This window comes from Notolabrus celidotus, chromosome 10 (genome assembly GCF_009762535.1).
Source record: "Notolabrus celidotus isolate fNotCel1 chromosome 10, fNotCel1.pri, whole genome shotgun sequence".
Taxonomy (NCBI): domain Eukaryota; kingdom Metazoa; phylum Chordata; class Actinopteri; order Labriformes; family Labridae; genus Notolabrus; species Notolabrus celidotus.
The window spans coordinates 23,962,014-23,987,580 of NC_048281.1; the positions used below are offsets into that span (position 1 = coordinate 23,962,014).

The following is a 25,567-nucleotide window of genomic DNA, read 5'->3' on the forward strand; positions in this document are numbered from 1 at the left end:
CGTAATACTCCAACTATTCTTAATCAAGCGATGAGTAATATCTTGTTTCAGGATTTTAAATAGAAAACACCACAAGTTTCCAAAGCATCAGAAATGTGACTCACTTCAATGAAAAAGTATTTTGGCCCAAACATCCTCATTCATATGATGATGACAATCAAAGCAGCAGCTTCCTGCTTGGTTTTGATATTTGTCCCAAAGCTTGAAAAATAAAAGATAACATTCTAAATGTGGGATAATACGTTCAACATTTCCATGAGTTGAGGCTAACTAGAGGCTACCTAGAGGCTTCTAAAAGTACATTAGTCAAAGAGATAAGAGCTTATTTGTGTCTCACTCTTTCCTTTATGTTCATGATGTCAGGTCTGCAGATATGAAACGTAGACTCAAGTTGTCTTCAAAACTTTGAACCGGGACTGAAATATTTGATACTCTTAGCAAAGTCTCAGGCCGTACTGTGGACCTTGAGCCCCCTGCTGCCCTCTTTGGAATCTTTACCTCACCAAATACACCTAAATCCATCCAAAAAATCATTGCGTTCTCTACCTTACTTGCTTGTAGGCTTATTCTCCTTAAGTGGACCTACTCCTCTCCCCTACTCATAATTCATGGATCCAGGAGATACAGCGTTGCATTTCAATAGAAAAGATTAGGTACTCCCTGAAAGGTTCTCTAAATACATTTTACCAGCAATGGCAACCCTTCTTAGATTATATTGACTCCCTGTCTATTTAAGCACCACTTTATTTATGTACTCTTCTCCCCCCCCTTTTTTTAAATTATTATTATTATTTCTTTTTTTTAATCTTTATTTTTCCATTTATTGAAAAACATAATTAATCTGTGTCACTTGTATGTCTTTGCACTCTACCTCTGCCTCTGAAGATTGGAGTGACTTCCACATTATACTAGCCTCTTTTTAAGTAATAATCAACTTGCTGTGTGATCTTGCTCTCCCTAATGTATTTAAACGCTATTTTTTGTAATTGTTTTGTCTGTTTACCCCTTGTTAATGTCGGTATGGATGTGAGATGTGTGCAAAGTGTTCAATGTTATGGGGCGGGTGGGATCTTATGGGTGTTTTTGTTATTGTGTTTTGTAACATCATCCACAGAACTCTGTTCCAACTATTACATGTCAAAAAACCTATTGTTTGTCTGTCTGTGCATAAAAAAAACAATAAAGAAACTTTGGAAAAAAACAACAACTTTGAACCAGTCTCTTTCACCCAGAGAGAGAAAGTTCAAAGACTTGGAGACAACTTTAAAGTCCACAGTTGTGTTATTTTCTACATCTTTTATTCATCTCATATATACATGTTAAACAAATGTAGTAATTGTTTTTGAATTTGAAAATGGGAATATGTCCAAGTTATGTCAGTTGCAGATCTTAAATTTCAAATCTAAAGATGGATAGCATTAGCTCACAAAGGCGTTTGGATGTAATAGTCCAACACATGCTCTAGCAGTTTCAACTTTATAAACCAAGTGTGTGAATATTGCTTGTAATTTACTTTTTCTAGCATAGTGTGAAAACAACAGTCATAAAAACAATGAAGGAAAAAATACCAACACTTTCATAAGAAGACCTAAAAAATATAGTATAAAAAAGCCAAGTTATAGATATCCTGGACAATTTTCAGTATCATTCATTTGAAGTTGAACAAGGTATGCTAAGAGTCATATTATAACTTCAAGAATCTACACAATGGGAGAATTTTATAAAGAATATTTATTAAATGTTTTGTGAAATAAAACCAAGGAAATTGTGAACGTATTAAATGTTTATCTTTGCATAAGGGGGTTAAAGGTGATGTACAGTGTATTGGGAAGATTTGTTAAACACATTCCTGATGTTATAAATAAAAACTGATCTGACTTGGCAACAAATGACTCAGTTTTCTCACAAAATTCAATGTAATAACAGTATGTTTAAATCGAGAAATATGCTGTTAATGGTCAAACTGTTACTCACACTCACTTTCATGCACTGCCTGGGTGACTGTGTGTATTCACACTGCCCCCCTCTGGTCAACTGTGACACTAACCATGGAAATGTTACATGGGGACTGAAGTCAAGGCACAAGTGGGCTGGATTTTATTTTTTATCTTAGAAAAGCAATATTTCAGGCATTTGTGATATTTTTCCAAGCATTGAAATATCTAGCATCAAGCTTTTATTTGTTTTAAATATATGTATTGTCTCCTGAGAATGTCTGTAATGGAGCTTTGACATTGATTAGGTTTATTTTTGTCTGCATCAACAACCAACACGCCCCTCCACAACATAGGAGCCATGTGAAAATTACAAATAAAAGCAAAAAACAAAACAATCACTGAGGGATTCATCAAGGCAATATATATAGAGTCTAGCATATACATAGACACACATATCGATATGTACATGCATACGTACACTTACATATGCATACATACACAAGTACATTCATGCATACATATAAACATGCATACACATCCACATATATTTTAGCCAATCACATGCTGACCAAAAAAGGTGTAGACTGAAGCCAAGGCTTATCCTGCAACTCAATTTCTGTCCAAATATTCCGGTCATTTGAAGCACAGGGTTTGAGATTTTAGCCACCAGGTGGAGAGCTTTAACTCCCTGGTACTTGATAGCAAAAACGAAATAAGCCTTAATCTGACTTTAAAACACCAGACAGTAGTTTTCTTTTAAATCAATAAAAAAAAAAAAATATATATATATATATATATATATATATATATATATATATATATATATATATACAAGTGAATATTAGGATATTTTCTTTATTTGAAAAATCCAATTACTTATGCAAATTACACATCTCTGACTTATTCATGTACTCAAGAGCTCCCTCCGGTGAGCAAAGAGTAAAAAGCCTTTATTGACAGATATACTGTGTCGTCTTACGCAGAGCATTGATATGAAGAGGAACTCTTCTGCCTCTCATCTGTGGTGATGAAGTTGAGAAGGTCAATTGCTGTTACAACACCAAGCACCATCGGCCTCAGGCAAGCTGACCCATCAGCAGTGTCTTGAGAGAGATGGAAGACCAGTGATAAGTTGGACAGAGTGGAAATAAGTCTATCCCTTTAAGTTCAAGATTTAGGCATGTTCTTATTTTGCTTCAAAAATAGGATAATATGGTGTTCCATCATTTTCACACTCCCATAGTTTAATGCATACAGTTGGATATTTAAACTAAATGTGGGTTAAGTTTGGTCTCCCTAAGTCTTTAGAATTTAGTGTAAACACAATTATTTTGCTCACAAAGACAGTCCCTGAAATCTGTAGCGTCAGGCAGGATGCTGAACTGAAGATTATTCAGAGACTTCAGGGAGAGATAAATGTGACATTTTTTGAAAATCATGGGAGCTTTGAGCAAATGAAACAATTTTGAGATTGATCCAACTCTAATTTGCAAACCTGAAACTATCAAATGAAGTTATATCTGAGACATCTGAGCACTAATAAAGCAGTTCTGACTTAATGCTTTATTCTGTGCAAAACCCAAGCAATGTCATGTTAATAATTCACAGAGACAGGGGAGAAGCATGTTTAACTACCCATGCACTACATACAATCAATTACAGAAAATGCCAGATAAATGTGTCTTACACTGGAGTTGATCATGCAGCACCAGTGCAAAGTTTTCTGTTTTAAGAATACAGGACAGCTTCCCCAGGTTGTCAGTCAGGTGCAGCTGTGGGCAAAGATGTATGAAGATTTGATGAGCATGAATTTTGAAATCTTTGATGTGCATACTTCTCCATACACTGACTTACCTGTTTATAATTCTTGCAGAGCACCTTTCGGGCAGCGTCTGAGGGATCAGTCTTGCCCGCAGACACAGAGGACAGAATGGTTTGTAGAGTAACCATCCCAAGGATCTGACTGTTGATAACCACAAACACACATTCACACTTTAAAATACATTTTTATCTATGACTAAAAGTTATGAACACAAATCTTTAAAGCTGTTTTGATTTTTTGGTTTGTATGCTTGAGGCATGCTTTGAAAAAAAATCATGAGGCAAAATGAACACCTGAAGTTTGTTTATTTAGCTTCATTTTGCACTTGGAATTTTTATAAAATGAACAAAAAGTTCTGGAGAGTGAGAGTGAAATCAAATCACAAACACATTTCAGACAGCAGATCAGTTTGATGCTGGAAAGGGAGTAATAATGATTAAATCTTGCAGATTTTTACCCTGATTCATCGATGACCGGGGCCTGATCGAATCCTTTCTCTTTTAGAATCTCAATGGCGCTCTGGCAGGACACATCTGGTGACAAGGTGATGGGGGCAGACAGGTGTAGACACTGGACAGTCATGTTCCACCACCTAAGAAACACAAACAAGTCACTTCCTGAGCACTTTACTGAGCTATGGATTAGTTGGAGCGTCATACCCTCATGGTGACTATCTCACCATGGTTTGGGATCTACTGGGGCCTCCAGACTGTAGAAGCCTTTCTCACACATCCAATCATCACTCAGGAACTTTGACCTGAAGGCAACAGAGTAAAAGAGAGGGTTTTTTTTTTATCAGACAAGCAGGTAAATAATGTCAGCTTTTGTGATGTCAGTTAATGCTGCATGCAGGGGAAATGTTTGAAGAACATCTAATTCTCTCACATATGGTGTGTAGTTCTGATTTGTTTTATTTTTGTTTGATATATTCTTGTGCCGTGTATGACAGCTTAAGACGTAATATTTCAGCTACAGCCCCGAAGATATGCAGATTGGTATAAGGAGAATAAAATTAATATGAAAACATAATTCAAAGTGATAGGCATGCATAATTAAACATCAAAAATATTTTATGCTAAGTTATTTAGTCTTACTTATTTTTAGAATTTTATTTTAGAATTTTCTACATTTTATGTATTTTATATTTCTGACTTTTTGATTGTTTTAATCTCTTATCTTTTTTGTTTTTATTCTTCCAACATTATTTCATTTCCTGTAATTTGTCTTCCTGTTAGGTTCGTTTCTCTGGAACAGCAATAATGTTCCTAGGTCAATTTGTCAATTATTATTAATTGTTAGAACCCCAAAAAATCCCATAGACATTAATTTTTAACTCCATTACTAACCATTAAAATCAAGATTTAGTCCATTGGTGTTCTTTAATTCTCACAGATCATGGTTCAATGAGGATAACTCACTCATTTTTCATTAAAATTAATGTTAAAACTTTTTTTAATGTACATTGGAAAGACCTAAATATACATACAATAGTTTTACATGACATAGATTTTTGTTTTTTTTATTTTACATTTTTATTATTAATGTTTTATTATGAAGTGATGTTGATAAATTAACACGACTCCTCTTCTGTCACATGCTGCCCAGATTTTTAGGTTGCATTTAGCTGGTTTGGAAGGCATATATTACCTAAAATAGACTTGAAAAAGGGTAAATTTGACCCATAACATAACAGGAGGGTTCAAGCACTTTGTAACCCTGTTTTCAAAAGTGATTTATAAATAAAGATTATTATTATTGTTATAATTATTATTAGTCTGTTGAAGAATTATGTCAAGAAAACATGATGACAAAGTGTCCTGCAAGTCTCTGTTCCCCCCTCCCTCATGATCAGCTCACAGAGCTCCACGATCAAGCAAGCTGATAGTTCAGTAGGTAAAGTAGGTAAGTAGTAACCTAACTGATCCCTTATCCCTTGGATGTAACAGTGTGTAAGCGTGTCTCTTACATGTAGTTGCGGACCGAGTCAGCCAGGATGACAACACAGCGCTGTCCCTCCTCAAGTTGCTGAGCCACTTTTACAGCTGCTGATATGGCTGAGCCCGAGCTGCCACCTGCAGTAGAACAAGACAATTATCAAATACATGATAAGAAGGAACTGATAAAAGATGGAGCTGTAAGCCTCTTGATACAGCTGCAGGATGTTTTCAAAGTGCTAAGATGATCTAACTGATATCACTTTGTTAGTGAACTTACCGCAGAGAAGACCCTCCTCTCTGATGAGCTTACGAGCCATTGTGAAAGTCTCCACATCAGAAATTTTATACCACAAATCCACCAGCTATAGAGGGGACAACATAGCAGTTTTAAACACATGATTACTGTGATAACAAAACATGAATATTGTTCTGTTTATATAACACACTACAACACTAAACTTGGAGGTTCAAGTATGTGCACAAAAACACTCACAGATCTGTCGAGCACTGTGGGGACAAAGTCATATCCAATGCCCTCCACTTCAAAAGAAAGCTTCTTTTCCTTCTCTTTTGAGTCACCCAGAATGGAGCCCTCCGGGTCCACAGCAACAATCTAGTTAAGAGAAAGTTGGAAAAAAGTACAGCAAGATAAGATAAGAATAAAGGAATATCTTATCTTATCTTATCTTATCTTATCTCAGCATATGTTTAAAACGGCAGCTCGAACAAATGGAGTCAAAAAAGGTCTTTCCTGGGCGACAGAGAAATGCCTTGAAACGGGGGATGTACTAATGTATCGGCTGATCATCAGTATCCGCCGATATCAACCCTGCCAAATGTTATAGTGAAACGTGAAAACAAATGTCAGCAGTGATGGAGTTGTCTAGAAGGTCAGGGACATGAAACACGTTCAAGTGACATTTCAAGTGGAGGGACTATTATCAAAAATATGAATGCATCAAATCTCACAGCTTATGTAAAAATCTGACACAAAGAATTATGAGGAGGAACATTTAAATGTATTTTCACAATCAGGGCATCTCTCTTCTTAAAACATAGGAAGACAGAATTTCTCCAACAAGATCTCACAAAACAAAAACACATCAGTCACTATGGGTTGAATGTCTGGCCTTTATATTGGGGCACTTCTCTTTCAACTTCCGAGCAACCCCAGTAAGTGTACCACCTGTTCCAGCTCCAGCCACAAACATGTCCAGTTTACCTGAGTGGAAAAACACAGTTTCTATTTTAATACAAAAAAGCAGAGATTCATCGTGGTAAAATAGTAAGTAACATTGATATCAATGCTTGTTTGCCACAACAATCATTACAATAGAAGCGAAATTTCACATTTTCATGTTTTTTGGCATCAGAAGTGACATTTTAACTTTTTATGTTTTTTCTGCTTCAGAAGCAAAATTTTAACTTTTTCATGTAATTTTGCCTCAGAAATCATTTTTTACCTTTGCATGTTTTTTTGGCAGAAGTGAAATTTTCTCTTTTTCATGTTTTTTGGCGTTAGAAGTGATATTGTTACTTTTTCATGTTTTTTTTGTGTCAGATGTGAATATTTCACATTTTCACGTTTCTTTAAAAAGAAGAAAAAATTCACTTTTTTCATGTTTTTTAGCTTCAGAAGCAAACAATTTAACTTGAAAGCTTCAGAAGAAGAAAAGTCATTTTTTAATGCAGAATTAAAATTTTCCTTTTTTCAAGTTGTTTCACATAAGAAGTGAAATTTTCACTTTTTTTATGTAAAATTGATTCAGAAATGAATTTTTCGACTTTTTCATGTTTTTTCACGTCAGAAGTGAAATTTTCAATTTTTCATGTTACATCGATTTGGATGCAAAATTTTCATTTTTTTAAACTTTTTTCACTATGGAAGAACATCTTTCACTTTTTAATGTTTTCACGCTTCAGAAAAAACATTTTCACTTTTTCATGCTTTTTCACTTTTGAAGAAAAAATGTTGATTTTCATGTTTTTAGCGTGAGATGCAAAATGTTCACTTTTTTCAGGTCTGTCCTATTTGTACTTTTTACTCAAAAATGTAATTTTTTCAGGGTTTTTTTACATTAGAAGTGTGACATTTTTACTATTTTTGTGTCAGAAATTAAAATTTCACTTTCTTCATCATTTTTTCGCTGCTGACTTAAATGAAGTAAGGAGATAATCAATTGATTTTTTTTAATACAAGAAATATAAACTACTGCTCTTTTTTGTGTCAGTTGCTTCATTGTTAGTAATTTACAGTAATTTAACTCCAAAAGGAAATGTACCACTGACCAATAATATTCTGTGCAGACTACATAGTATACCAATCCAAGGCACATACCGTCACATTGCTCCAGTATCTCCTCGGCTGTGGTATCATAGTGAGCCAGGGGGTTGCCGGCATTGCGATACTGATCGAGGATGTGTGAGTTGGGGATCTCATGGTGAAGACGCCAAGCTACGCCCACGTGAGATTCCAGTGAGTCAAAAGCTGCAGAATTAGGTGTGCGCACCACCTCGGCCCCCAAAGCTCTCATCACATTCACCTAAAACAAAAGATCAGATTTAATCAGATGAATTCCTGATAGTTCTTATTAGTAGATGAGATTGTAGAAAGAGATGCACACCTTCTCCATGCTCATCTTCTCCGGCATGGTTATGATACATCTGTAGCCTTTCACTGCTGCTGTAAGGGCAATACCGATACCTGAAAGCAAAGAAAGGAAAAGGATTTGTGCTATTTGTCATGCTCCACTTCATCTTTTTTAACCTATGCAAACTGTGTATTAGCCTGCAGTGCACCTGTATTGCCAGAAGTTGGCTCAATGATTGTGTCCCCCGGTTTGAGGATCCCGGCTCTCTCAGCATCTTCCACCATCCGCAGGCCAATCCTGTCTTTCACACTTCCCCCTGCATTGAAGAACTCGCACTTGGCCACTAAACACAAAAGAGAAAAAACAGTGTCACCAGCGTGTGTGGTAGTTTTATTTCCAGCTTAAAAAATGATGTCACAAAACTTGTTGTTTGATGTGTTAGCCTTGCAGGAATTTTTACTCACAAATCTCACACTTGAGTCCAAACTCCTTTGGGATTTTGTTCAAGCGTACCAGAGGTGTGTGTCCAATTTTCCCCAGGATGTTTGGGAGGATACTGGAGGCCTTGGTGCTGTAATGAACATAATACAAATCCCTATCAGCTGTCTACAAACATTATGATCTGTCACCTTTACAGATGACTTAAGTTGGTAATTAGCATTTTATTTTGTGAGTTAAATCAAGTTTTTTTGTAAGTTATCTTATCTTATTTTTGCCTTTATTGGTTTGTATGTCTGAAGAAAGACAGAAAAGGACTACAGTCTCTACATGGATACACTCTGAAACCACTAGGCCAATGGTGCCCCAAATCAATCAATTTTAGCGCCAATACACAACAAATGCTATCTGAAGACGCTTTTCAAAAAGAGCAGGTCTGAACCTTACTCTTTGTTTATATCATTTACAAAAACCCAACATCAAGATAAGAAAGATTCAGTCCCATTATGCAATAAAAAGGGGCATTTCGACCGGAGGAACTTTACCCCGGAACTAGGGACTTTACCCCTGAACTACGTGCGTTTCAACCGTTGGAACTAGGGTCTAAATTTAGTTCAGGGGTAGATAATCTCCCCCCTAAAAAGCCCCTGCTAGGGAGGTAGTACTTTTTAAAAAGCCCGGGGCTTTTGGGGGGCAAGGCCTGCAATGCTGAACATGTCTGATTGGTAGATTAATCACAGTGTGTTTAATCTGCCCGCTGTCCACAGTAACATCACAAACGTATGATTCATTTTATTTCTCTTTCTTTAATCTGTTCTATCTTTTTAGTATGTATGTGTACTTTTCAAAAGAAGAAGCTGGAATTCACTTGATTTAGCAGCTTGTAACAGTAGTCTTCTCTCAGCCCACCGCAAATGCGTCTCTTCCGGTGTTACGGTTTTAAAAGTGACCCTGTAAATTGGAGACCTTCAGCTGAACATAACAGTGTTATATAGGTGCATTTAGTCTCAGTCTTATCCCATGAGATAAGACTGAGTTTAACAGTCTTTTACAGTTTTACCCTATTAAAAGATTCTGAATAGAAATGCATAATCTGGGGCGCCATCAGCCTAGCGGTCTAAATTGTGCAGAAATGCACAATCTGCAGGCATGTGGTTCTGTTTTTGCTGACTTTTTAGTCTGATTATCATCCACTAGCATTCAGAGGCATCGCAACAACTTCATTCTCACATCTTAAGTTGCTAGTCGGGATGTAAATGATGTCAAGGCATGGAAAAGGAAGTCTATGCTGGAAGTCCTTTGTCACTAACTGCTGTCTACACCAAAAGACCAACAAGTTGACTGTCACTCCTAGAGGCTATATAACAGTCACATGGTAGCTGATGATGGGTTGTGAAATTGTTATTACACTTACCGTGGTGGCTGGCTATGAGGTGATTCTGAAGTACTTGTACCCAGACTCCATGTACATCTACTGGGCAAATTAGGAGGAATCCAGTTCCTCTCAAGATGAACGTCTCTGTTTTCCAGCTCGCTTTCATTGATTTTACCATTTTCAGCCGGAACCCTATGCAGGTCTTGATCTCCATTTGAAGACAACCCTTGACCAGTGCTGTCAGTTACAGCATCCCCATTCACACTGGATGACTTTGAACATTGTGTGACGTCTGTATCTTCAAGGTTAGCTGCATGTGGGCATTGACGTGAGCTTTCAAAAATGGAATGCATGGTTCACCTACAGGGTAGGTAGGGCAGAGATGTTAGAATCACACAAGCACATAAAAAACGGAGCAAGTAAAAAATCTGTAATGCTTTCTTCTATCTCCTTTGTCCTCCTTTTCTACATCCCAGATGCTTTTGGATGATCACTGTCATCTGCCTTTTAAAGCACTTAACAGTACCTGGGTCTAAGAGTTGGATAACAATAGTGATTGGCTGAAATCTACTGAATAGTTCAACTAACAGAAAAGCCATAGACTATATAAGAAGTTCAATTAAGGTGCATTGAACTGCTTAGATACAGCTGCTCTATTGTCTGACAATAACTGTTGTGAAGTAGGGCATGCCTCAATTAAGTAGTGTGCATCTTTTTGGTCTTCAATCTGAACAGCTTCATTTTTTTATGACAGTATTACAAATTCCAATTATTTCCTCCAATCCAAATTAAAAGTACAATGTTGTACTTTTTGAAAAGGGACTCCGAGTCACAACCTGTTAAATTTAAAATGTTTTGAACCAGGAGACTTAAAAGGCTTTTTGTAAAAGTAACCAATAAAACAGGTTATCCAATTACATTAACAATGACTCTGTTTAATTCAAGTGACCCAGTGAGCCACGACAGAGTGAAGATGCCAGATAACTGGAACATGAACGTGCAGCAGCTAAATGAATTGAGGCGACCACTCAACTATTAAAACCTTTGCTTTTCTTATCATATAATGTCAATTTTTTCTATTGAATACTTACATTTGTACGAAAGAGGATTAGAGCAACTGAAGAAAAAAAAAATTAAGGTCAACATTTTTTAAAATTATTATTACTATGAGAAAAAAAAACAGAATTGTGAGATTAAAGTCAGAATTCTGAGATTAACCCTCCTGTTATGTTGCGGGTTGAATTGAACCATTTTAAAGTTCAGAAATCTAAAAAGAAATTGTTAATACAATGAAAAAAAACTTCAAAATGTAAAATAAAATGAACAAAAATCTAAATAATGTAAAACTACTGTATTGATATCCAATGTACATTAACCCATAAGAACCCACCGTGACACAGGTGTCTCCGCCCCTTTAAGCCTTGTGGGCAGGTCTTCAAAATGCTTAAATCTTCATTTTTTTCCCATAAAGTCCCTAAGTGACATCTACCCAACTTCCTGTTGCAGTCATGTGACTCTGCCTTCATTGTTGTGCCAGTGACCTCACTTCCAATATGACTGTGCACCAGGCTAATGCATGAGTCAGATCTTGCTAATTTTGGAAAGCTTGATTTGTGTGTAAAAGGTATGTTTCAACCCCAAAAAAATATGAATTTGTTAAATTAACATGTTCTGTCATACCTTAGACCAGTTTTAAATACATTTTTTGGAAAGCTTTACATGAAACAAGAGGAGATAAAATCGCTGTGACAAATATGTCACATCAGGCTTTTATTCCTAAAATTATCATGGAAAATCCCATGTGACATATTTGTCACAATCAAAGAAAATGGTAGAATATTGCTAAATTACTTGAGCAAATTAAATAATTGTTAACCAATGTATTCATTACAGTTGAAGCCAAAGAATATTCATACAAATATGAACAAAAAATCTCTTTTTAAATTCATTAAATTAGTTCATAAAAATATGTTGAGAAACTTTTCATGCAAAAGTTTTTAAGCCTTTCCCAAAAAATGTAAGTCAGCATTTATAGAGAACTTTGATTAGTTACACACACAAGTAAGATGTTTTTCCTATTTTAATTCAATTTCATTGAAATTTGATTGTAGTATGGATAAAAAGAAGCAATACAGTCTTCAGGATGCTCTGAAAATCATCACTGGAGATGACAGTGATTTTGAGGGATGTGAAGATAGCTCAGATGAAGATCCTGATGACCCTGATTATACCCCCAACAAAAAAGAGATTGAGACTGAAGAGTCAAGTTGCTCTAGTGATTCAGACAGTGGCGAATCAAGTGATTTGGATGAACAGCAACCAAGCGTGAACCCGAGGCAGCAAGCAACAACTGTCCAAAGAAAAGAAAAGGAAGAGAAGAAGACATTTTCCTGGAGGCAGAAATCTTTTGAAACACCTGATTGCCCATTCAAAGGAGAAGATGCCAGTCTACCTGACACTCTCCATACTCCTCTGGAGTATTTCAGAAAGTTCATCACAGCAGAAATGCTCCAGTTACTGAAGGAACAAACAAACTTGTACAGTGTACAAAAATCAGAAAGGCACAGCAATGTTAACACTACTGTGAAAGAACTGGAAATACTAATTGGCCTCTATCTGTGTATGGGCCTTTGCCAAATGCCTGGGAATCGTGCATACTGGGAAAATGACACAAGATGTTCCATGGTGGCTGACTACATGTCTTGCAACCGTTTTCAGACCCTGCTAGCACACCTGCATTTCATCGACAACACTGATTTGTCAAACAGGCAAGCAGGGGATAAGTGTTGGAAGATCCGTCCATGGCTCGATATGTTCCGCAAACAATGCCTGAATGTCACTCCAGAGGAGCACAACTCAGTTGATGAGCAGATGGTCACATTCAGAGGCTCACACAGTCCAATAAGACAGTATGTGAAGGGCAAGCCCCACCCATGGGGACTGAAAATTTGGGGCCGCTGCTCTCTAATGCCCTAAAAATCTGGATTGAGAACGCCAAAATTGTTATTAAACCTTTTGAAAAGGTATTGTTTCTGTTTAAATGCAAATAAATGCAAATGTTGGTTATTAAGCAACAAAAGTTTGTATCTCATTCATTTTCAAATGAAGAAAAAAAATCACAGTAAACACCCAATGTGACAAATTTGTCACTTTTCAGATTTTTGACACAAGGGGGTGCTATTGAAAAAAAAAGTTTAGAAATGTGTTATTTGTGGTCCATTTGGTCTGTTCTGTAACACACATAATTTTCCTGAAAGGGGAAATGGGTGTGGGTTCTTATGGGTTAAAGAAGGTTTAACATGATTTTTCATAAAAAAAAATTTAAAAAGTGAGTTATCCTCATTGAACCATGATCTGTGAGAATTAAAGAACACCATTGCACTAAATATTGATTTTAATGGTTAGTAATGGAGTTAATAATGAGATTAAAAGAATGTTGGGATTTTTTTTTTGTTCAATTTTAGATGATTAAATATGCCCCAGGTCAAGTTGACCCAGGAAAATGATTGCTGTTTAAACGAACATAACAGGAGGGTTAATGTCAGAATTCTGAGTTGTCCGAATTCTGGATCAAACTCAGAATTCTGACTTTTTTCCCATAATAATAATAATTTTAAAAAAATGTGACCTTGTTTTTTTTTTTTTCCAGTGACCCTAATCCTCTTCTTTACATTTGTTAATGTAGGCTCTCAGGGAAAAAATAAAAGTTTAACATGTATAACGAAAAAGGTGATAAACTCCAGATGTTCATATTTTTGTTTTTGCTAGATTTTTCAAAGATAAGCCAAATATTCTGTGTGGCCTAGCTTTCCAGAAATTTTGTTGTGATCACCTTTCAATAGGCCTAATCTGAAATAAAATGAATAAATCAAAAAATTAATCAATAACTTTTGAAAGAGTAAATTCAATAGGAGGGATTCACCAGAAACGCTCGTGTTAGCCTCTGTGCAAAGTTATTTCTCAGGTGCGACTTCATCGTCAAAAATAGTGTCGAATGTGAGTATTTCTTTGGTTGTGACTAGGGGTGCAACGGATCAAAAAACTCACGGTTCGGATCGTATCACGGATTTGAGCCACGGATCGGATCATTTTTCGGATCAACAAAAAAAAAAAAAAGAAAGAAGACAAGACAAATATAACTTTGTCCCTCTATTTATTTTGTAAAACACTTTGCCCATTAAATAAAAACAACATTCAACTCAAAATGTACTGCAGGTGCAAAGCACCCTATCTGTGGGCCCAGTCCTGCCTCATTCACTGCATTTCATGGCATGGCAAGTGAAGGAGCAGAAGAACTTCAAAAGTTTCACTCCATTCTTCTTTCATTTGCTGATTTTCACCGTCCACTTTTCTTTGAGCAGCAAACTGTGAACACACCGCTTTATTCTAGGGTCCTACAGCTGGCAAAGTGCCAACATGCGAACTGCTCCATAAACGGAAGTGAAAGTAAAAAATTGCACTCACAGCATTGGACTCTAAGTGACCCAGTAACAGCCTGTCTGTGTATCGTTGACATGGAGAAAAAAATCCCAGTAAACACGGAGTGACCGGACCAAAACACAGAGTGAAGGAATAACAGTTCGGGGGTCACAAATAGGCGGCCTGATGCGGCCCGCGGGCCGCGTATTGACGGCTTCTGGTCTAGTGGGTGCGCGACGGAATTTCATGTGGCTCAAGCACATTCAGCATTCACTGTATTTCACAGGGAAACCAAAATGCTCCCATACATGTGACTTACAAGATGCAGGAGGGTTATAATGTTCCTCTGCTCCTTCACTTGCCATGACTACCACTGCGCTTGACGAGTGAGTTGACGCGCAACCTTTTTTTTTTCATCAACCGATCCGCGGACCACGTCCGTGCCGAACCGTGGAGAGGCATCCGTACGGATCACGGATCAACGATGATCCGTTGCACCACTAGTTGTGACCAGAGAAACTGAAAAAAATGGAATCATCAGAATATGAGTTTATAACCCATAATATAATCCTTCTTTGGTAGTACTGGCTCATATTAGGGATGGTCAGTCATCATTTTGGTTCTTTTTATGAAACACACACTTTAGAAATTGTGATAAATCAGATTTGAAAGAAAAGTGCACTCACTTGACCACCAGACGACAATACCACCAACTGAGCTCAGAGCCTCGATCACAGCAGAACAGTAGGAGCGCACACACACACCCAGGACAGTAGGACTAAAATCTAATCATGAGACCTTCTTTTACTTATCAGTGTTCATCATCTCTTTGTCTTGACTCCACCTCCAGGATGTAAAAGAGAACGGGATAAGTTATCACACTTTTTACTCTGGAGTGAATTAAATAACGAAGGTTGTTGATCAAGACAGAGTATGATCAATAGCGTTCAGTGGCAATATTTGGAAGCTTACGATCTAAGAGCGTTGGATTGGGGAGGGGTTGTAGTCTTGTAAATCGTTTAGACCACAAGTCTATGTGGTTTACCGTTTGTAAGGTTGTGCACACCGAAATTTACAGCAACATTTCTCCACATTTAGCTCCAAAACGTTATAAAAATGTAGTGTGAATTTTTAAAAGCCACCTTTTTTTTAAATCACATTTAGAGGAATATGTGGGATCTTCTTCACAATTAATTTTGTTGTGAAAAATATATTACGTGAAAATCATTGCTAAATCCAAAGGGTAAATATAAATCAAAATGTAAATATAAATGTTAAATATAAATATAAATGTTAAATATAAATATAAATGTTAAATATAAATACAAATGTTAAATGTAAATCTAAATATTGAATATAAATATAAATATTGAATATAAATATAAATGTTAGATGTTGCTCTGCGATCCTAAATATTTAGCTGATATGCAAATTCACGCTGACTGCCGCCTAGCGGAAATACCAAAATAAAAGCTTCATAAAGCGATATAGACGTAGCAATAGCAACTTAGCTTGTCCGTTCCATAGACTGGGTCAGTATTGTCTCTGAGCTTTCTAAACCCCTTTGCAGTCCGGCTATAACCTGAAGGAGTACTGACAGACTATGATTGGGATCTCTGTATCGCTTTATGATGCTTTTATTTTGGTACTTCCGCTAAGCGGCAGTGTGAATTTGAATTGAGCGCTGTTTGTACCAAAATAAGAGCTTGGATCGCAGAGCATCATATAACATTTAGATCTATATTTAGCATTTAGATTTATATTTATTATTAAGATTTATATTTAACATTTAAATTCATATACAACATTTTGATTTATATTTAATATTTACATTTATATTTAATATTTAGATTTATAATTAACATTTGCATTTATATTTAATATTTAGAATTATATTTCACATTTAGATTTATATTTAGCATTTGGATTTATATTTAATATTTATATTTAACATTTAGATTTAGTTTGAGTAAAACTAAAATATTATAGCTTTTTAGTTTTTTAAGCAAGACTCTAATTTAGTTTTAAAATCACAATGCTCAGCACGGGTCTTTGCATGTTGTGATTGTTTGAAATATGCTCTTTTTATCTTTTTATTAATTAATTGTATTTTTTGGGTGTGCGAGGCATATATGGATGTGTGTTATCAAAAACATGTGGAAAATATCTTGCTTGTCTTCTCAAGCAATCGTGGATTTACCCTTGTTGTCAGCTGTTGTTTTTTCATTTGATATAAACACAATGTACTTTCACTCTAATGAAAAGGATAAGCGTTAAGTAGAGAAATGTATCTCACCCTCATCCCGATATTCATGCTCTATTGGTCCGTTAAAGAACCCACCACAAACCCACTAACGCCCTGCACAAACCCGAGCATGGAGATATTTGGGGATAAATCAGTGGGGTTATCAAGCGGGCACCTCCCTTCACCAGTGTTTCATTAGGTGTCGCTCACATTTGAGTGTAAATCTGTAGAGATTACTTAAATGGTAAACACATACCTAGTTCGTCATAGCCAACTCATAACCTGCAACGTCACAGGTTTGGTGTTCAGCATAAGTTACTCTGGTGATCTCCCTGGTAAGTGGTGAGTTAACCCTTAAATTACCTTGATGCCCAACAATCCAGTTTCCAAGTATGACAACCAGGAAAGTTCCACATGTCTACACTCTCTCTCCGAACTCACACACACAGTTTGTCATATCTTTTTTATGCTACTGTTTTTTTCAAATTTCTCACTGTTATAATAAGGCTTCATGAATCAGTCAGGATAAGTAAATATGTTATTTTTAATGTGGTGAAAGTCATTTTTAGAAATCAAGAAAAACAGGTTCATCAATGCTGTCACAGCTTTAATATCAGGGCTACAGGTACCTTTCTTTCAGTCCTAGAAAAAATCTGGAAAAGTATAAACTTAAAAAAAAGACTGGGTATGGATGCAGGTAGAAAGGACAAGTAGGCATGGCTTGTGTTTCAGAACCGCCCTGAACGCTCTCTGTCTCTGGAGCGGCGTCTCTCGTGATCACGGCCACCTCCTCGACCTCTGTCCCGTGAGCGAGACCGCCTCTCTCGTGATCGGGACCGAGACCTGTGTCGGCTGTGAAAGTGAGGAAGGGGTGTTAAGAAATTGCTATCAAACATTAACACAGGTAGTCTCACTCAAAACTTGAATGTATAGGTAATGCATGTGTATTTACCCCTTCCTCCTGCGCCCATAGAGCTCTCTCCTGAGTTCACGTGAGATGGGCTTCAGGTGCATGAAGTTGCAGAAGCCACCACGAGTGCATTCCCTGTGGAGCAGACAAATCAAAACATATGAGTACAGGCTTACACCACCAACAACATCTTGCTGCTGCATCCGACAGAGTCCTGAAGAAATGCTACATTCAAATTCATGCTAGTTTTCCGTGTCTACCAACCTAGCTCTAAATCTTTAAAATACTTGATTGTATGTCTGTAGTGTATGTTTTAAAACCTAGTTATATTATGTAACACTGCTTAGAGTTTCAAAATGATATCCATGTGAACTCTTATCGGATCACGTAGTACTCACCCCATTTCATACTGACGGCAGCAGGCTTCCCTGAAGTCTGTAACGGGAGAGAGCTCAGCATGGATGGGCTGTCCATTGAACCACCGGTTATTCAGGTCGATCACGGCCTTCTCTGCATCTTCTTCATAACGGAACTACAGAGGACATAAGTTGAAGTTAGGTTAGAAGTGACTGACTGAGTATGATTAATTAATTAAAAAAAAACATGGCACAACAGTTACACCCACCTTCACGTACACATTTCCTACTAAGTGGTCCCCAAGGTTGTCACACACATTCATTTCCTCCACCTCGCCGTACTTTTCTTCCATCTCTGTGAACACCTCCTGCAAAAGTGGTAGAACAAAATAAGTTTGGCCTTCAGTATTCTATTCAGAGCTGCAGGAGGATAAAGTTGAGATGGACTCTCTCGCTCCAACTACCTGCCCTATTTATAACCGTTCCTGTGTGCGTGAATGTCCAACAAGTAAGTTGTGTGTTCTGTTATTATAGAGAGACGAAGAACTGACTTTTTCCCGTCCGCAGACGTTCACGTGTTAATTGATGAACTCCCGAAAGTGCAATTAGACGCCACGACCACGTCAGCTGATATATCTAATCACCTTTAAAATCCTGTTTCTGTTCATTTCATGTTAAATGAAATAAATATGTTAAATAAGAAAAAATGAGATTTTATTATTAAACAAATTAACATTTATTACCACATAAAAACACACAAAAGTACCGAAAATTGGTACCGTTGAGTAACGGTACCGATTCCCAGGTACCGGGCATCGGTACCGTATCGGTTCAAATGTTAAAAGATACCCATCCCTATTTATAATCCATTAAAAATGACTTTACTTTCATTGTTTGGGGGGAGATTTACACAAGAACATTGACACAATTATTTCTGTACAGTACTCTCTGTAGCCTGTTAACTAAGGTTAGCATCACACTGAAAACAGCTGGCCTCTGTCAAATTCTTTTGGAATCCACTTTTGTTTCATTGCTTTTTTTCCCTTTATATAGAAGAAACAGCAGAGCGGGACAATTAACCTCCCTCTGAAGATTTGTTAAACAATGCAACTTCAATCTTAAGTCTTGAAAGTAGACCTCTAGAGGTAATCATCTGCACCTTAAACCAGGAGATGATATGCAAGACACTCCATCAATAATAGCCTGGTCAGTACTCAGCAGAAGACATTCCTTGATCTGAATTATGGAACTTCTAAAGGGTGATCTTTGTTTGATTCTTGAAGAACCCCTGAAGGGTGAATCTCTGAGGAACTCACACAGAATCTAACAAAATCTATTAAGGTGCATCATACGATGCAAAACAGCACAAACGCCCCAATGTGATTACAGAATGGCATGACTTACCTCAAAAAACTCATCATAGTGCTCCTGCATCTCCATGTCACTGATGGCACCTGTGTTTATATAAGAGAATGATCACAGAATCAACATGATGCATTCAAGACAAATTGAGCAAACAACAAACAGTGGCCTGAAAGAGTGGCATGAGTAAGTAAGTCTGTATAGTTCAAAACAGATAACATGTAGCGGATTCTTCAAAACTGAGGAAGAGGTCAACAGTCAGATCAAAGGCAGAGTTATGTCTGTTTGTTTATGTACTGCACAACAAATACACAAGAAACGGTGATTCCATATAGCATGTGTTCACAATATGTTGCTACAATGACAGGCTGCCGGGTTTCCCCGACCTATAATCTCATCAGGCAAAGTATTTGACTTTTTAAAAAAACAAATAAATGACTACAAGGACAGACATGCAGCAGGTTCAATCCAGCTCCATTTTTAACAGTTGTGGTACATAAACATTAGGTTTGCAAAATTCCCCGAATTTTCAAAGTTGGAAACTTTCCATAGAAATTAACAGAAATTTATGGGAATAAACAGGAATTTACTAAATTGAAGATTGGCTCTTAATAGGGAACTTAAGTATAGTTGGAGAAAATATTTTTCAGCATAATCCTGACTAAAACAACCAGGACTTCTGGTCCAAGATACCTGAACTCTATTTTTAGCTAGCAATGCAAAAATTGACCTGACTCTGTCATTAAAATATTAACTGGATTCTAGAAATATTTCTGCTGTATCAAACAAACTCTTATTATTTCATCACATATGAATTACTCTACTATACAACTCTGGTTATTTTTATTTAAATATGTGCCTTTTTTCCACTTCCCCTTACACTCCATTTTTTTTTAATCAAATAGAGATATTTTTTAAACAAACCCTGATAAACTGTTTTCTCTACAGTCACAGAATGATATCAGTGTAATTACTGGTGCATGTATTGTGGGGTATGAAAGGCTCCAAGTCATCTGATTTAAATGAAGCAGATAACAGGTGCGTGACAAACTGATGTTTAAAAAACAAAGTTGTTAATAGTTGATAAGTAGTATACTTTTATACTGCTCCTTTGAAATATACAGTAAGTTTGCCCTTGTTATTTAATTATATGTACACTACCAGTCAGAAGTTTGGAAACACCTTCTCATTCAAGGGTTTGAATTTATTTTAATTATTTGAAAAACTGTAGATTAATATTAAAGACATCAAAACTATGAATGAACATATAAAAAACATAAAAAAGTGTTAGAAAAAAACAGAATATGTTTTATATTTTAGATTCTGTAAAGCAGCCCCCTTTTTCCTTCATGACAGCTTTGCACACTCTTGGTATTCTCTAAGTCTACTTCATGAAGTGGTCTCCTGGAATGGTTTCTAATTAACATGAGCCTTCATTTGTAGAATGACTGGCCTTCTTAATGTGTATGAGACCATCAGTTGTGTTGTTCAGAGGTAGTGTTAGTACACAATGGATAGCCCTATTTGACTACTGTTGCAATCCATATTATGGTAAAACCAGATTATTTCATAGTTTTGATGTCTTCAGTATTAATCTACAACGAAAATAATTAAAATAAATCAAAACCATTGAATGAGAAGGTGTGTCCAAACTTTTGACTGGTAGTGTATGTATGTCTATCAATTCATGACCTTATTGTTGTATTTCATACAACTATGTTTCTCCAACGCTACTGCTTTCATTTTTCATTGTATCACTGCTCTATGGCCTTTGGATTTTCTCCAGGGGCAAAATACATTTTTTTGAATTGAACTGAATTAAAAATACGAAAATTCTTTGTAAAATATTACAAGTTTCCCATGCAGTTGTATTTAATTTGGCCAGTTTATTCTCAACTGTTGCTGAAACAGAAGGAGGCAAGGAAAATAAGGAAACACAGAAGAAAAAGAAAAGTAATCAAATGTTGTTTAAGGTCACTGATTTATCTAAATGGTTGAAACACTTACAGGTCAGCCCATCAGCAGACTGGGCACTGTTTTGAGGGTTACGGTAAATGTTCAGGAGGGCGATCGTCTGAAAGAGAAAAATGTTAATTTTAGTGAGGAGGGAAAAAAGAAAATAACTTTGACTCTTACGTACAAAAAATCATATTTCTAATAAAATCTTGAAAAAAAAACACCATGAAAATATTTCTAAAATATCCTGAAAATATTCTGTCATCTTTGTACTGTCCCCTGCCATACTGTGTGACCAGTATAAGCATCAGTAGAAGACAGCTATCACATCTGTCATACAGGGATAGTACTGTATTATATTTGCAATCCTCCAAGGCTACATAAATTAAAAGGCATGAATTTGTCCTTTCAGATCTTAATCTGCCCGTTATTCCCAATTCACTTGAGAAAATAAAGTGCCCTCCCATTGGTTCATTCATATTTAAAGCACAAACTTACCTGACTGAATGTCGGCTTGTTATGTAATCTGGAGCAGCGGTCCCCATGTCGGCAGGCGCCAATTTTGAAATAAAAGGAGCAGTTGACCCTGGAGAGAGAAACAAAGATACATTTGATGATGTCATATATATCTTTGGTTTGGTTAAATGAAGCTTTGCGTTCCTGATGTGTCATTAAAACGAGTGGACAGCAGAGTGTCATGAGAGTCTCTAACCAACAAAAAGATCAGCATCATGTATGCAGATCCATGCATAACCGGATGCCTTATAACTGCACTGCTTTAATAAACTAATACCTGTTGTTGTTAGCTCTCCTTCTGTCTTTCACAGCATGTTCAGGCAATGATCATGAGTTAAAACAGGGTGTGTGCGCTGTGCATTATAATACAGGGCAGATCACACTGTTTGTGAGAGGGAGAGCATGAAAACCAGACAGACAGATCAGAGTTATCTCTGCTTCTAATTAATATCAAACAATATGACAAACTACTCACTGATAACATCTGTCACACTGCTCCTATCTTTCCTCTACAGCGAGTGATTGTCCCAAATTGAAAACTGAAATGCAGTCTTCCTCACTGTATGAATACGATTGTTTATAGGCTTACCCCTTTTTCTTTTTACACACCCAGCTCTAATGCATAAACAACATATTAACCTGTTGGATTTTGTCATAAATGATGTATCTATGTGGGATGGTCACAGAAGTACTGGGTTGATTGTGTGTCTTGGAGTTAGGGATGGAGCACTGACAGATCCACATTTTATTTCCTCATCTCTTTTATTTAAGAATCATCAGTGTCTTCACTTCACTTTGTTATTACAACCTGCGTGGATCATCCTGTAAGTAGAGTCCTCCTCACTGAATCAATACAAACATAAAATAGCCTAGACTGTGTTTTTCAGCACACCTCGCTTTAATGCAGAGGCTACATCCCCACATTTTAGAGGGACATGAGAGAACTAAGAGCACAAATTGAGACAAGGCAGAGATTTATTAGAGAAGTCAAGCTGGTGGTCTGTTAGTCTTGGCTATCCTTAATATGGCCACGCACACATGAACAAGCGCACTTTCCATGGCAAACAACTAGTTCCTCAATAATCTTATCATTAAGCTACTCAAATTTTTATCTCAATTTTTCCCCCTCATATTCATTTTTATGTATAGTTTAACATGAACATATATTTTCAGTGTCAGCGAGATTTTGGAGGTGACAAAAAACAATTTAACCCTCCTGTTATGTTTGTTTCTCAGGAACAGCAATAATGCACCTGGGTCAACTTGACCCGGGGCATATTTAATTATCCAAAAGTGTCAGAACCCAAAAAATCCCAAAGCAATTTTTTTTAATTGAGTTAATTTGTAATTAACTCCATTACTAACCATTGAAATCAATATTTAGTGCAATGGTGTTCTTTAATTCTCACAGATCATGGTTCAATGACGATAACTCACTCGTTTTTCATGTGTGTGTTTGTGATTGGGGTGAAATATGTCACACAGTTGCAAAGAAACACTTCTTTTAGCCTCCACTTTGACTGCTGGGTCAAATTGATCCACCCATGCAATATAAACATGCGGGGGCAAATATGTTAAATGAACCATTTTTATCATTTTATATGTTAATTACTCTAATTAAGCCAAGAAGAAGAAGTTTCACTTCAAAAAAATACTTTTGAAAATCTTTTTTAAAAAATTAACAGGGGGGTTAAACAACAATACAATAAAAAACTATCTCTCTAAGACAGGAAGACAGGGGTTCCTAAACTTTTCAGCTTCACAGTGATTTAATGTGGCTTCATTTAGCTGGTCTGCAGAAAATTAGCCTTCCTATATGAGCATGTGTCTGTGTTTCCTGTGCATTTATGAATTAACCTACTGCTACTGATGCTTTTGATAATTAACTGTTTACTAACCCTAAACTGATGAGTCATCTGGAAAAAAAGAAAGGCAGAAAACTCAATACACTTTCTATTTTCAAGGTTTTATTTCCGGTTTAGCTTCTGTTTTGCTCTATATTTTTCACTATAATGGGTAAAATTTACTATTTTAAGATAACTTCTGTCATTCAACCTTTTTTTTTCCCAGTATTTCTTTGTTTACCAAAAGAAAACAAATTATATATAAGTAATACAAAACCAATAAAGAGAAGAAAAAATAAATATGTACAAAAAATACAATAATAATAAAGAAATAATAATAATTAAGAGTTCAAACAAAAATGAAGATAAACATAAGAAAACAAAGTAAATGATAATAATAATAATAATGTTTTTAGATAACTTTTTAAAAAAAAAATCATTCTGGAAGACATCTCACGACCCCCCCCCCATTTGTGTCTTGCGACCCCCCAGGGAGTCCCGACCCACACTTTGGGAACCCCTGGTTTAAGGTATTAAAAATGACAACAGAGAAGGCATCAGTGTTGTTGTTTATGATTTTGCTTGCTTTTGAAGGTCATAAAGAGGCATCAGTGTTGGTTTCAGTCTGTTTCTGAGCTGATGAAAAATTCCTCATAGTGCCTTTAATTGTATATGTTAATTTCACCTATTAGGCCAAGCAAAGACGTTTCATACCGAAAAATACTTAATATACATTTTTTTAGATTTTTGAAATTCAAACAGGTCACAACATAACAGAAGGGTTAATATGATAGTAGATGTATCTCTTGTTTTTTATTCCAGCATTTCGTTATTCCCCTTTGTAACAAAGACATCTGGGTTACACCAAGTGATCAGCGCTAGCTAACTTATGGCTAGGCATGGTTACGCGTAAAACACCAATCTTTTTTTCGTGTATAATGGAAAATTTATCATTTTCGATCTAAAGAAAAATCCGTTTTAAAAATTAGTTTAACACCATCCCAGCACGCGGTTCTTCCTGTGTTGCAGTAACAAGGGGGAGGCGGCGCGGCTAACGCTCAGCAGCCTGGACTAGCAGCTAGCTAACTGCTAACGCCTCTGCACCGTTTCAGCAGTAAACTAGCAAGAATAACTGTATTCAAGGTGCAGATCAAGGCGGGTTTTGGAGTTAACTCAAATGGAAATATGTATTATGAACAAATTAAGTTATTTAAAGTACTTACTTGTCTTTTTCTGTCCCAAAAATGGATGCCAGGTACTCTGCCATCTTGGCGTGCCAGAGTTTAACCGGCAGAAACAACGATTGACTTCCGGTCACACCTCCTTCAGAATAAATGTGGGATCTTCAAAAAGCCACATCTGCTCAGTGAAATCTTATACAGTCTATGGGTGAAACAAGGTTTTATCAAATAACCTGTGTTAACTACATAATACATTTATAGTGACTATTTTGTATTATATTATATAATTACTAATAAAGAGTTAACCTATTGACATAATTAAGGTGAGAGTTATGTGTGAGACAAACACAGTTACAGTACCAGGCAGACTGTTCAGGGTCATTTAGTTAAGAAAAGACCCAGAGCTGATGCGGTGAACAGATCTGTTATGTATAGAGCCATCACAATGTGGAATAATTTACCAGTTAATATAATTGAAGACCCCAGTAAAGCCAGTTTTAAACGACTTTCATTGGAACACCTTAATAATAACCCTAACATTAATGAATTTTAATGAATTTTAGTGAACATCCTGTTTTTTATTTTACATTTCTAGCTGCTGTATTTCCTGTTTGTAGCATTTGCAGTTTTCAGTTTTTCTATCTTATGTTTGTAGCATTTTTCTGTTCTCAGTGGTGG

At 36.4% G+C, this 25,567-nt stretch overlaps 2 protein-coding genes across 3 annotated transcripts; both read right to left on the bottom strand.

The window, feature by feature from the left end:
- Positions 1–2,773: 2,773 nt before the first annotated feature.
- cbsb (cystathionine beta-synthase b) lies at positions 2,774–15,583 on the bottom strand. Of its 2 annotated transcripts, XM_034693219.1 has the most exons (16): positions 15,492–15,542; positions 15,206–15,363; positions 10,140–10,460; positions 8,752–8,858; positions 8,496–8,630; positions 8,321–8,400; positions 8,035–8,239; positions 6,827–6,918; positions 6,190–6,309; positions 5,974–6,058; positions 5,726–5,831; positions 4,439–4,516; positions 4,217–4,351; positions 3,792–3,900; positions 3,625–3,709; positions 2,774–3,040 (listed from the first exon to the last, which is right to left on the bottom strand). In XM_034693219.1, the coding sequence occupies exons 3-16, from the start codon at positions 10,451–10,453 to the stop codon at positions 2,913–2,915; spliced, it is 1,779 nt and encodes a 592-aa protein (XP_034549110.1). In that variant the 5' UTR covers positions 10,454–10,460; positions 15,206–15,363; positions 15,492–15,542; the 3' UTR covers positions 2,774–2,912. The 2 variants fall into 2 exon arrangements, with proteins under 2 accessions (XP_034549110.1, XP_034549109.1); XM_034693218.1 differs by having other exon boundaries at positions 15,206–15,583.
- A 1,771-nt stretch (positions 15,584–17,354) lies between these two features.
- u2af1 (U2 small nuclear RNA auxiliary factor 1) lies at positions 17,355–25,062 on the bottom strand. The gene is made up of 8 exons (XM_034694656.1): positions 24,932–25,062; positions 21,847–21,934; positions 21,400–21,466; positions 19,435–19,484; positions 18,300–18,398; positions 18,073–18,206; positions 17,717–17,809; positions 17,355–17,616 (listed from the first exon to the last, which is right to left on the bottom strand). Exons 1-8 carry the CDS (start codon positions 24,973–24,975, stop codon positions 17,493–17,495), a joined length of 699 nt encoding a protein of 232 aa, XP_034550547.1. The 5' UTR covers positions 24,976–25,062; the 3' UTR covers positions 17,355–17,492.
- Between the last annotated feature and the right edge of the window lie 505 nt (positions 25,063–25,567).

Bases quoted from the DNA above. Each gene is read 5' to 3' on its own strand.
- cbsb (XM_034693218.1), bottom strand. From the start codon at position 10,453: ATGCATTCCATTTTTGAAAGCTCACGTCAATGCCCACATGCAGCTAAC. The intron at 8,240-8,320 runs GTGTGCATCTCT...CTTTTGTTTTAG, and splicing joins AGAAGATGAGCATGGAGAAG to GTGAATGTGATGAGAGCTTT. The intron at 4,517-5,725 runs GTAAGAGACACG...TGTTGCCTTCAG, and splicing joins GACTCGGTCCGCAACTACAT to GTCAAAGTTCCTGAGTGATG.
- u2af1 (XM_034694656.1), bottom strand. From the start codon at position 24,975: ATGGCAGAGTACCTGGCATCCATTTTTGGGACAGAAAAAGACAA. The intron at 21,467-21,846 runs GTAAGTTTGTGC...TTTCTCTTTCAG, and splicing joins ACAAGCCGACATTCAGTCAG to ACGATCGCCCTCCTGAACAT. The intron at 18,399-19,434 runs GTAAGTCATGCC...CCACTTTTGCAG, and splicing joins ACTATGATGAGTTTTTTGAG to GAGGTGTTCACAGAGATGGA.